The sequence below is a fragment of the Neomonachus schauinslandi genome, chromosome 13 (genome assembly GCF_002201575.2).
Source record: "Neomonachus schauinslandi chromosome 13, ASM220157v2, whole genome shotgun sequence".
NCBI lineage: Eukaryota > Metazoa > Chordata > Mammalia > Carnivora > Phocidae > Neomonachus > Neomonachus schauinslandi.
In genome coordinates, this window is record NC_058415.1 from 93,496,416 (window position 1) to 93,509,697 (window position 13,282).

Sequence of the window (13,282 nt, forward strand, 5' to 3'; positions counted from 1 at the left end):
ATTTAAAGATTCTTCAGTTTCCCGTCATTTGGTTACGCTTCCTTTGTCACATAGAACAGCCCCTGCTTCAGTGTTTTGATTTGAACCCGTGGACGCTTGCTCTGCATGTTGGTGTGCGGTCCACTTCCTGAGCTGAGAGTAAGGCTCTCGTATCTCATTAAATGAGTCCTTTACTCTTGGCTCTTCTTTTCTGAGGGTTTTCTGAACCTTCCTTCAATTTTTTGCCTATTTACTTTTCCAGATAAATTTTGAGATCAATTTGTTGTAGTTCAAAGAATTCATTTGGGATATCGTTTCAGTTGTTGAGAATCTCTAAATTGATTTCTGGAGAGTAAACACATGTTTTGTCTGTCTATCCAGGATTATAGTATATCTTATCATTTATTCAGTGCTCCCCTGTTTTTGTAAATAAGATGTTGTGGTTTTCTTTATGTAGGTCTCTCATATTTTTAAAGTTGTTTCTTTTTTTTTTTTAAGATTTTATTTATTTATTTGAGAGAGAGTGAGAGAGAGAGCACGAGAGGGGGGAGGGTCAGAGGGAGAAGCAGGCTCCCCGCCGAGCAGGGAGCCCGATGCGGGACTCGATCCCGGGACTCCAGGATCATGACCTGAGCTGAAGGCAGACGCTTAACCGACGGAGTCCCCCAGACACCCTTAAAATTGTTTCTAAGTGGCTTGTATTTATTGATGCCGGTGTGATGAAGTGTTTGGTGTCATGGTATCTCGAAGCAGTGATGTCCGGTATCCCTTTAACTTGAGCATTTGTGTTCTCGTCATGCCGCTGGGCTCAGGTGTGGACGCAGGTTGCGTTTGGGTGGAGTTGTATTTTTGTCTTTGCCGATGGTGGGCTTCCAGCCAGCTCTGGTTTTTTCTCAGCCCAGATTTCTCAGCACACTGCTGTTCCATCCCGTTTTTCTGTCATTGCTTTTGGTCTCGCTGTGCTATACTTTTCCTTTAAGGCCCTAGGCTATTTTCTGTCTTCTGCAAAAGTTGAAGTTAGGGGCCCTCGCAAACCTGCAGGGCAGTGTTCAAGTTGATGCTGTTGGCCACCGGGCCTCCAGACCCTGAGTGGCCTCAGAGTCGCCCACAGGGCTTCTTGCGCCCCTGGTGCTGGGCCCCCCTCAGAGGCCAGTCTCCTCAGCACATCTCAGGCGAGGCTGCAGCTGCTTGTCCTGGGACAGCACCATGAGAAAGTCTGCTGCTGACCAGGTTCCTGGGAGTTCTATCATTGTCTTTGGAAAGAATCATTTTATGTATTCATTTCCTTGTTTTTTTATTCATGTTCCCTTATGTTCGCTAGAACTCTTTAATAAGATTAAGTGAGAATTATGGTGGCAGTTCTTATTTTATGATCTGATTTTAAAGGAAATCCTTCCTGATAAAAATGGGTTTGTTGGTACTCTTGAGAGTGGATTTTGAGCATGGAAGATTATTCAGAAACTGTTTTAGTTTCTAAGAATCAACATTCAATTGATTAAAGTTACAAATAAAAAAATGTAGTTCTTTTTAAAAAATTTAGATGAACTTGTGACAAGTTGGATGGACCTAGAGGGCATTTTGCTAAGTGAAGTGAGATGGAGAAAGACAAATACCATATGGTCTCACTTTTATGTGGAATCCAAAACCAGAACAAAACAAAGCAAAACACCAAACTCATAGAAAAAGAGATCGGATTTGTGGTTACCAGAAGTGGGAGTTGGGGGGAGGGGGAGTTGGAGTAAGGTGGTCAAAAGGTACAAAGTTCCAGTCAGAGTATCAGGACGGCAAGTACCAGGGGTGCAACGAGCAACCCGGGGCCCGTCGCTGCCGTAGGGCACACGGGAACGCTGTGAAGGGGGCTCCTAGGAGCTCATCACATCTCATTTAAACCTGTGTCTGAGATGATGGGTGTTAGCTGGACCTGTCGTGGCGATCATTTCACAACAGAGGTAAACCAAAACATCCTGCTGCACACCACACACTCACAGTGTCGTGTGCCAGTGATTTCTCAGTAAAATGGAAAAAAATTTTTAGATTCAGCTTACAAAGCATTATATTTATACATTTAGCAATTTTTAACAGTGACTTTCAAGGTGACTCTAAATAATGTTTTATCCCATTTCACAAACTTAGTGTCAAACATTTAAAATTTCATTTACAAATTTACTGTAACTGGATCTTCCTAAGTAATTAAGTGTTGTGTATCCAGTAAATTAAAGTGTAAAGATGATGAATCATAAGTTTGTTAAAATGTCCCAATACTTTTTACAAATTTATTAAGTTTTCAACTTGAAATCACAAGTCTAGGGGCGCCTGGGTGGCTCAGTTGGTTGAGCAACTGCCTTCGGCTCAGGTCATGACCCTGAGTCCCAGGATCGAGTCCCGCGTCGGGCTCCAGTCCCGCGTCGGGCTCCAGTCCCGCGTCGGGCTCCAGTCCCGCGTCGGACTCCAGTCCCACATCGGGCCCCCTGCTCAGCGGGGAGTCTGCTTCTCCCTCTGACCCTCCCCCTCTCATGCTCTCTCTCTATCTCATTCTCTCTCTCAAATAAATAAAATCTTTAAAAAAAAAAAAAAAGGGCCCCTGGGTGGCTCAGTCGGTTAAGTGACTGCCTTCGGCTCGGGTCATGATCCTGGAGTCCCGGGATCGAGTCCCACATCGGGCTCCCTGCTCGGCAGGGAGTCTGCTTCTCCCTCTGACCCTCCTCCCTCTCGTGCTCTCTGTCTCTCATTCTCTCTCGCAAATAAAAAAATTAAAAAAAAAAAAAAAAGAAATCACAAGTCTAAATCAATTTTTCCGTTACAGTTATAAAATTAGAATCACAGGGCAAATGTGATGCTAGATGAAATCACATTTGGGATGTTGGTGTGTTCTGACAAATTCTCTTAATCGTAACCCAAAATATAATGCAGAAAGTTTGACTTTCATAAACATTTCCATGTTTAATTGTACGTCTTCCCAGGGGTTAAATATGCTCATCTGCTGAGGAAACCATGAGCTCAGAACAAATGAAGTTGAGGCTTCCTTCCCATTCATTTTGGGGTGCCTCGTCGGCGGAGGGTGAGGTCACACCAGGTGCCTCTGTCCTCAGTGCTGGGGGCTCTCAGAGCACTCGTGGCTGCCGTTTGGCTGTCATTCTTTTATCATGGGTAGATTTTGTGTTGTTAGGGTTCTTAAGATTGCAGATACATTCTTGCCTGCATCTAAACATTTGAAACCTTCATCAAAAAACAAGAAGTTGTTTTCCTGTCCCATGACCACGACAACTCTGACATGTCAAAAGCGGTTTCCATGTGCTAGGTGTCTCTGCTGGCTGGTACGGCTTCTGAGGCCCTTGTACTGACATTCCAGGGTCTGTCGTGGGGATCGTGGTGCCTGGTGGACAGAAGGCCATGGGCGCAGGAAGGAATTCCTGTCCCTCCTGTGTATTTTGTCTCTTCTCAGCGTTGGAGCTTCCCAGGTGCCCTTCAGCAGCTGAACATGCTGCGTCTTTCCTAGGCTAGACTCCGCTCGCGGCTCACGGTGTTCACAGCCAGGCGCCCCTGCCTTGCGATCCCCGGTCGATCGGCAGTTCCATCTGGAGACTTCTTTTAGAGAAACAAAACGCTGCAGTGATAGTTGACTTCTCCTGCACACACTCCCTCAAACTTTCTTTCCTTCTCTCTCCCCTTCTTCCTGTAGCGACTGTCCTGATGTGTGGTTGTGACGCCAATGTGTGTGTGAGTATTCCAACTTCTACCTCGTGTGTCGGTGTCCACAAGTCATGTACAGTATTGCTCGTGTGTATGTATTGACACGGATACGTCATTACTTCGTGACGTGCATTTTTACCCCTTAACATTGTTTTAAACATTTTCCATGTTAATATGGGCAGGTTTATCTAATTTTACATGCCCATCCCTATGTTACACAGAATAACATTGCATCGCATTCATATACCACAGTTAATTTTTCCTCTCTCCTGTGATGAGCTGCAGGGGTTTTTTTTGCTTTTCGCTATTAGGAACAGTGTGGCTGTGAACATGCCCGCACATATTTCTGCAGGCGTTGGTGTGACATGTCTAGTATGCATTAGAAGTGGTTTTCTGAGTCACAGGGATGCTCATTTTAAAGTTTTCTAGAAGTAGCCAAATGCTCTCCAAAATGATTCTACAATTCTGTCTTCTGCTCGCAGGGCGGCTGCTCACCACCGCTTGGCTGCGACGTGGCTACATGAGGGAGGAAATGACATCTCCTCTTAAAAATAAATAAATAAATAAATAAAATAAGATAAAATTGTGGCGAAACACAAAGAACATGAACTTTGCCATCTGAGTCACTGTTTTTTTTTTTTTTTTAAGATTTTATTTATTTATTTGACAGAGAGAGACACACTTAGAGAGGGAACACAAGCAGGGGGAGTGGGAGAGGGAGAAGCAGGCTTCCCGCTGAGCAGGGAGCATGATGCGGGGCTCGATCGCAGGACCCTGGAATCATGACCCCAGCCAAAGGCAGGCGCTTAACGCCTGAGCCCCCCAGGCGCCCCAAGCGTCTGAGTCACTGTTAAGTGCAGTCAGTGGTGTTAAATGTAGCCAACACTATCCTTTGTCTCCAGGACTCTGTTCACCTTGCAAATCTGAAACTCTGTCCCCGTTAAACCCTAACTTGCCAGCTCTCCTCTCAGACCCTGGCAGCCCCCATTCTACTCTCTGTCTGTATGATTTTAATGGCTCTAAGTACCTCATGTGAGTGGAATCAGCAGTATTTGTGGGGTTTTTTTGTGACTGGCTTATTTTACCAGCATTGTGTCCTCAAGGTTCATCCGTGTTGCATCTTCTGTTAGAATTTCCTTCCTTTTTAAGGCTGATTAATACCCCACTGTATGTAAATACCATAACTTGCTTCTCCCTTCATCCGTTAATGTACACTTGGGTTCCTTCCACCTTTTAGCTGTTGTGAGTAACGGTGCTATGAGCTGAACAAATATCTCTTAGACCCTGCTTTCAGTTCTTTTGTTACATACCTAAAGGTGAAATTGCTGGATCACATGGTCATTCTACGTTCAACTTTTTTGAAGAACTGCCATATGGTTTTCCACAACAGCTGCACCATTTTACATTCCCACCAACAGCGCACAGGGTCCCAGTTTCTCCACATCCTCACTAGCACTTAAACATTTCTTTTCTTTTTTAATACTAGCCATCCTAATGGGTGTGAGGGGGTAGCTCAGTGTAGTTTTGATTTGCATTTCCCCACTGGTTAGTGATGTTGAGCATCTTTTCATGTATGTATTGGCCATTTGTGTATCTTTATTTTTTAGAAATATCCATTCAAGTCCTTTGCCTATTTTTAAATTGGGTTTTTGTTGTTGTTGAGTTGTAGGAGTTCTTTATGCATTCTGGATATTAATCCCTTATAAGACAAATGATTTGTGAATATTTTCTCCCACACTGTAGGTTGCCTTTTTACTCTCTTGATAGGGAACTTTGATGCACAAAAGTTTTAAATTTTGATGAAGTCCAATGTGTTTTCCTTTTATTGCCCAGGCTTTTGGTGTCATATCCAAGAAATCATTGCCAAATCCAATGCCATGAAGATTTTCTCCTATTTTTTTCCCTAAGAGTTTCATAGTTTAAGGTCTTATGTTTAGATAAGCAAAGATCCATTTTGAGGTACTTTTTCTATATACGCTAAGGGTCCAACTTATTTTTTTTTTCATGTTGATATTCAGTTTTCCCAGCCCAATTTGGTAGAAAGACTGTCTTTTCCCCATTGAATGGTGTGGGCACTGTTATTGAAGATCAATCGACTGTATGTGTGAGGATTTGTTTTTGGGTTATTGTTTTATTCTGTGGGTCTGTATGTCTGTCTTTATGCCAGTACCACATTATTTTGATTACTATAGCTTTGTAGTAAGTTTTGAAATCAGAAAAAATGAGTCTTTCAATTTTGTTCTTTTTCAAGATTGCTTTGGTTATTCAGGGTTCCCCCCTCGAGATTCCATGTGAATTTTAGGATGAATTTTTCTATTTCTGCAAAAAGTGTCATTGGAGTTTTGATAGGGATTGCATCGAATCTGTAGTTTGCTTGGGTAGTGTGGACATTTAACAATATTAAGGTTTCTGGTTTCTGGGATGTCTTTAAGTTTGTTTAGTGTTGTTTAATTTCCTTCAGCAATGTTTTATAGTTTTCAGTGTACAAATCTTTCACCTCCTTGGCTAACTTTACTCCCAAGTATTTCATTCTTTCTTGATACTATTGTAAATGGATCAAACGTCGCTTCTTCACCATCTCTCCTGTTCTCTTCCACAGCTCACACTGGATGTGTGCTGGGCATATGATCTAACCTCTGTTTTGCTCAATTTCTCTCTCATGTTCCTTCTTTGGCTTTTTGATGTCTGTGGGTGAGTTCTTCAGTACTAGCCTCTGTACTATTTTCCAAATCATTAATGCTCTCAAACCATGTCTTCAGCCCAGAGTGTAATTTATTATTATTATTGTTGATATTATTTTAATAACAATAAACAAATAGTTTATTGACAAAACTAGCTAGTCTTTAAAATACCTACCTGTTTCTGGCTGTGTTTGTTTCATAATTTGTTGATTTCATCAGAACAAAATTAATCTTCCAGTAGTCAATTTTGGTAGTTGAATGTCTCTCATAGCATTGGGTTTCTTCATGTGCTCCGGACTTTTGGTTTGAATAGATTATTTTTTGGTTGCCTCTCTTTTCCTTTCCACTGAGAGTTTCATCTTATTTTGACCATAGTTCCATCTCAATTTCTATTCTCACTGCCACATATCTCAAGAGCGTTCTTCACCAAGAGTCCAGGATGCAGAGCCGCCAGGATTGTTGGTGCATTGAATGTAAAGTGAGGGAAAGAGAGGAGTCAGGGGTGAATCCCTGATTTTGGCTGAAATAACAATTGACGAATAGTGCTCCCTGAGTGGGTATTGGGGAAGAAGCAAGGCTGGGGGTAAGAATCAAAGTTCTTAGTCACCACAATGGAACAGCTCTGGACTTTTTAAGTGTTGAAATACATGTTTCAACACTTTTAAACATTAACGCTTAAAAAATAGTTCTTTAATTATATAATGCTTGATACACTTTTTTGATAACCAAGTGGAAATGTTAAAAAGGCAGCTGGATGTATGAGTCCTCAGTTCTAGATTTGAGTTAAAGGTGTGCGGTTATGAGTGATAAGCATGCTGTGGTATTCAGAGCTATGGCGTAGATCCTGTTGGGAGTGAGCCCCAGGGCATCCACTTCTCAAGTCTGGTGGATGAGACAAAGGTGGCAGTCGAGACCTGGAGGGGCTCCTGAGGAATTCGAGGGAAATGAGAGAGTTGACCAAAGGACAGAGAAGAAACTGTTTAGAGAGGGAGACTTGACCTCCGGAGTTGGCAAGACACAGGCTCGAACGACATATCAGCGGAATGGTATGGGTGAGAGCCTAATGGGGACAGGAAGATACGGTGGTGGGGAGACCCAGGACTGACACTCTGATTGAGCTTTGGTGTGAAGGGAGCAGAGAAATGTGCCGTGCTGAGAGGTGGATATCAGATCTTTTGTTTTTTTGAAATGGGAGACATTGGAATATGTTTTCTGCTAATGGAACTGATTATGATGGCTTTCCTGAGTCCCCTGAACCTTCTCTTCCACCTTCCCTGCCCCACCCCACTGTTCTCCTGAGAGAAGGTGAAGAAGGGCATGTGTGGTGCCTGCTCAGGAACCTCAGCCTCTGTTTTGCCCCTGTTTCCACTCCTCACCACCTCTTATGAGGCTGTTTGCAGTGCAATTGGGGTTGGTTTGGGGACCTGGTTCTGGCTTGGATTTAGTTGGAGGGCAGATTCAAGGCCAGGCCAGGCGCCAGAGACCAAGTGTCCTCTCAGGGTGATTCCTTCGAGCTGGAGGGATGGTCATGCTGGAAACAGCCATTGCTAACATTACTGTGGGGACGTCTGAATTGAGTCCCTGCCTCCTCCTGCCTGGCAAGTCTCATACCCTGTGCCAGCCCTGTGTTTGGACAGTGGAGGACACAGGCAAAATGGTGTCACTGTTCTTGGGAGACAGGACATGGGGTGGTGGGGCATGTGTTCTCTCACCTGAATATGGAAGCCTTTAGTTTCCTCCTTCTCTTTTCCTGCCAGGATCCTGGCCACGGCTGGCACTGACTTTGACCTGCGGACCCTGCGGGCTGTGCGCGTGCTCAGGCCCCTGAAGTTGGTGTCTGGGATTCCGAGTGAGTCTGGCAAGAGCAATTAGGCCCAAGCCTACCTGGATCACTAACCTCCTCCCCCAACTCCACCATGGCCATGGACACAGTTAAGCCCTAACCAGTGGCCCCTTTGGCTTTGGTGACTCTAAGCTCAGTGCTCCTGACCCCCGGGAACCAGGTGTGAAGAGGCCCAGAAAGTGGCCCTGTTGTTTTGCCCTGACTTGGCTTCCCCAGCTGGAAGCTTTGCTTCTCCTCACATTCTCTGCTATATTTCCAGCTCTTTGCTTCTTTTTCTGGGGTTAAAGTACAGATAAGAGATTGAGAAGGTGGTGGGCAGGATGCCTGAGAAGATAGCCAGAGGCTGCAAAGGATCACCTGTTTTGGGTCAGGCTTGGCAGGGCCATGGACAGCTGAGGCCAGGTTAAGACATGCTCCTGGATTCAGCTGCTCAAGGAGCCAAGCCTGGGCAGGAGGATGGCCAGGGTTACCTTGGTGTTGGGTTTCTCTCAGAGCCCCAGGTGGGCAGGGACCTAGGGCTGTGTCCCCCTGAGGCCACTTCAGGGAAGCCCCTGTTCTGCCCCGCGACCCTGCCAGGCGAAAGCAAAGGCCTGTATCTAAGAGCTGGGGCCAGGTGGGAAGGAGGCGATGGGGTTGAGCTTCCTCTGTGTGCTGAGTTCCTTTGGCCTGGACAGAGCCATGCCTCATGGTTAGTGGTCCAGCACTCCTGCGAGCGGGTCCTTTGCTTCAGGTCCCTAAGGAACTGGGCCTGTTGGGAACTCCTGTACTTCCCTCCCAAGATCTCCTGCTCTCAGCCGCCAGAATCTTCTGCTTCTCTCTCCCAGCACCCCCTCACCTTTCCCCTTAGGACTCTCTGCTCTCGCTGTGCCACCCAGAGCCCTCCATAGGTCCACATCCCTCCCCAGACTTCATACTCTGACACCCCACACCCTGCTTCTCCTCTGCTTTGGGACATTGCTCGTCCACTTCCCTCCAAGACTTACGTTTGGTCCCCTACCCTGAGGACTCTCCTGTAAGCGCATGCTATTCCCCCAAGACTCATGCTTCCCCATACTCCCTGCTCCATTCCCTACTTTGAGGGCTCCCAACTCAGCACCTTGCCCCGGGACCCCCAGTGCTGCCCAGCCCAGGCTCTGGCTGGTCTGCCCACACCCCCATCCACGCTCCTGCACTGCCCACTCTCCTCTGACCTGCCCTGCTGTGGCTGCTCTGGCCCAGGTTTGCAGGTGGTGCTCAAGTCCATCATGAAGGCCATGGTTCCACTCCTGCAGATTGGGTTGCTTCTCTTCTTCGCCATCCTTATGTTCGCGATCATCGGCCTCGAGTTCTACATGGGCAAATTCCACAAGGCCTGTTTCCCCAACGGCACAGGTGAGGCCTGGCAGCACCCCTCGGACTCATTCATCCTGGAGATAGGCCCTGCCCTAGGTGCCAGGTGAATGGGGTGGAGCTTATGTTCCAGTTGGGGACACACACCGCAACCTGGAAAACACATACGTGAAGAAACACATAAACACAACGATCACAGATTGTAGTAACTTCTAGCGAGAAACAGAAGGAGAATTTGCAATAGAACAGTTTGGGAGCCTGCTTCACAGAGACCAGCCAGGGGAGGCCTCTCTCCTGAGGTGACCACCTAGCAGTGATGAGAGTGCGGTGAGAGGGATTGCTGGGTGGCCACCGGGCCAGAGAGCTCCAGTTACAAGGAACAGTGCGTGCAGAGGCCAGAGTGAGGAGCAAAGAGAACAGAGGGGAAATCACGCGGGCTCCGTGGCTGTGGTGGGAACCTGAGTCTTATTCGGAGAGAAGTCAGGAAGGTGGTGGAGGGCTCTGAATGAGGAGTGATGTCATCTCATTGTTCTGGGTGCTCCAGGAGGGCAAAGGCAGAAACAGGCTCGAGTAGGAGGCTAATATCTCCGTCCAGAGGAGATGGTGGCTGTGGCCAGGCTGTTTTGGGGAGGTGGTCAGAACGGGTTGGGTTCTGGGTGTATTTTGCAGTGAGGCAGATAAACCATATGTTCATCTCAATCGATGCAGAGAAAGCTTTTACTAAAATCTAAATCATTCATGATTTTCAAAAACCTCCTGTCAAGGCTGGTGGAAGCACATGGACTCTGCAGGGGCCAGCGCAGTGAGGCCTGGGCGCTGCGGCACCCCGCCAGCCTCTGGGCACACGTGGGTTGAGCTCTGAGCTGACCTGCCTGATGAGCAGGGACCGCAGGGGCTGACTCCAGCTTGGTACTGGCTCCGGAGTGACAGGCAGATCTGCATGTCGGGAGTCTGGGTGGTGGCTTGGCTGTGAGGGAGAAATTAGGGTGGTAGTGGAAGGGAGAATTGAATGTTAGGACTTTGTCTTTTTTGATTTTCAGGTGAATAAGTAAACAGTGAGGGGCAGGTTCTAGTCGAGAGGAAGAGTTTGGTCTGAGCTCAGGGGAAGGCGGATTGCAGGCACGGGGAGAAAGTCGGTGCACGGAGGGATGGTGGGAAGTCGAGGGAGGATTTCCATTGGTGCTTGATTCCTACCCCCCACCCGCCCCGATGTCTCCACAGCCCAGGAATCCCAGCAGGGGTTGGAGAATTTGGTGTTTCTGGGCTCAGGGTCTGTGCTTCATTCTTCTCTTCACAGATCCAGATCCAGTGGGTGACTTCCCCTGTGGCAAAGAGGCCCCAGCCCGGCTGTGTGAGGGTGACACTGAATGTCGGGAATACTGGCCAGGGCCCAACTTTGGCATCACCAACTTTGACAATATCCTGTTTGCCATCTTGACGGTATTCCAGTGCATCACCATGGAGGGCTGGACTGACATCCTCTACAACGTGAGTTGCGTCTTGGCTCTGGGACTGTGGATGGGCCCTGGAGCTCCTGGGGTCTCATTTGGGGTGATGTTTCTGACCCACGAGCCTCTGCCCAGTCCCAAGCTCCTTTGTCCACTGTAGGATGAACTATAGGCCTTTCCTCCGGATGGCTCCACCAAGGGCCTCACTGTCCTCACTGTCCACTCGAGCTCTGGACCTTGGTCCTAGAGTCTCCAGGACAGCTTCTCGTCTGAAAGTAACACTGAGGGCCAGGCGGACACTTCCAGAGATGCTCTGGCTGATGGTCGAGATGGCCGCAGCATGACCCTCAGGCTCCCCGCAAGCTTGTTGCGAGTTAGGCCCTGCGTGAAGGGCCTCATCCCTGTTAACTCATAGAATCATCTCAAGAACCCCATCACACAAGGAAGAAACTGAGGCATGGAGAGCTTGTTTAATTTGCTCAAGGCCGTGAGACTAGCAGCAGCTTAGGGACTACCAGCGCTGCCATGCCTGCTGCGTTTTCTGGATGGAGTGAGGGGAAGTGGAGCCTGCTGGCCTCGCCTTGTCCCTAGGCTGTGGGATGAAGACAGAGCAGGGCAGGGTTCAGGGCCGCACGGAGCCGGCGTGTAGGGAGACCTATCTGATGACGCTGGGATTCTGGGGTCAGAGCGTGTGTCCTGCACATTTCTGTCTTCTCTGCTGCGTCTCTCTGGTACTGTTTGCCCTTGACCCTCTTGCCCATTAGAGTACCTGCCCATCACAGTGGCAGTCTGGGTTGGTGCCCGAGACAGAAACTGGTCTAAGGCCCTTGCCTGGTGACCCGTCTCGCTCCCCCATCTCCCCTCCACCTGAAGCTCTTCTTGGAGGGCTCTACCCTGAATGCTTGAGCAGAACGCTGCCTCTTCTTTTGTGTGACAAAAGCCCTAGCTACCTTCCGCCCCCCATAGCCCTGTGAGCCGCCAGGGCATGAGCACAGTTAAATTAGGCCCTCAGGGGTTTTGGGAGGTAGAGAAAGAAGGTGCACACAAGCTAGGAGTCTTGGAAGGTTTGGCTGGAAAGGTACAGCTAGTAGATGGCTGTGTTCTGGATAGCTAGAGTGTGCTCTGCATGGGTACTGCGGGTGGAGGACCCTGCAGTACAAGATACTTCATGTTGAGCCTGCCACTTGTAAGCGGAGGTGGGGTTTGGGCTATCAGCCCCTGGAGCCCTATGCTCCTCAGCCTCAAGGAGCCTGGGGAGGAAACGATGGTGGTGTAGTCTGGTGGCGTGATGGATGGGAGGAAAGGGACAGACTGGGGCCCTTTGCTCTGTGCCTTCTCCCTGGGTTCATAGAGACCCAGGTAGATCTCAGGGCTGGGCGTCCAGCAAATGCTTGGTAAATGCTCATTGAGCCGGCACAGGGAAGATGAGGAGTTAAGGAAAAGCTGGCCCAAAGTCCCTTGAACCAGATCCCTCTTTGGAGTGGGGGTCGTGTCTCATGACAGGCTCTTTTTAATTGAGGAAAAGAGGAATGGGCACAAAGGCGGTTATGAGGAGCTTGGCTCTTCTCTTCCTGCAGCCAATCAAAGAGTAATTTCCCAAAGACGGACCCTAAAAATAGTTCTGAGCTGGCCACATCCCTGCCAACCCCACCTGAACAAGGACTGCTAGAACAGGTTTCTGCAGCTTTCGGTGCCCACTTGGACTTGGCCATCGGCCCAGGTGACTCAGACTGGTGGGTCTGTGCCCTGTGGGGGAGGGGCTGGGCAGGAACTTGACCCTGGGGCAGGAGGCACTGGTCAAGAGAGCCACAGAGGATTCATCAGACACATATTTCCATGGAAACCATTCTCTGGGCACTCCCCGAGATACTCCTTGTACAGTAGCGAGCAGGAGGCCTTCAATAAAGGCCTAATAATGGTAAGTGCTTTGAAGACAACAAAGGAGGATGAGGAGCAAGGAGTGATGAGTTAGAGAACCTTGTGAAAGCAAGGCCTGGCAAGGTCTGGAAGCCAGACATACAGGCGCTATGGGATTGTGCGTTGGGGGTTTGGCAAGGCACCAGGACACAATGACTGTGGTGAGCTATGAGGCTGGTGCCCAGAGCAGGTGGCCAAGATCTTGGTCCACTGTCCACACTAACAGGGAGGGTTGTTGCAAATCAGACAGGGTTTTTAAAGGGGGCTCTTTGGAGAGAGAACGTACCCTTCTCCTCCAGCCCAGTGAGTGCGGCTTTTATGGCCCTTTCAGACATGCTCCTTGAATGTGGAGGCTCAAGACAGTGCCTGTATGTCGGGGGAGGAGCCATTGGCCC

At 48.3% G+C, this 13,282-nt stretch overlaps 1 protein-coding gene across 1 annotated transcript in view; it reads left to right on the forward strand.

The window, feature by feature from the left end:
- The window catches only part of CACNA1B (calcium voltage-gated channel subunit alpha1 B), a 183,650-nt gene that overhangs the window by 26,418 nt on the left and 143,950 nt on the right, over nt 1–13,282 (forward strand). Inside the window, exons 4-6 of the mRNA XM_021691077.1 lie at nt 8,108–8,199; nt 9,412–9,564; nt 10,820–11,010. Of these exons, the coding sequence (XP_021546752.1) occupies nt 8,108–8,199; nt 9,412–9,564; nt 10,820–11,010 (436 nt within the window). The remainder of the gene's footprint in view (nt 1–8,107; nt 8,200–9,411; nt 9,565–10,819; nt 11,011–13,282) is intronic.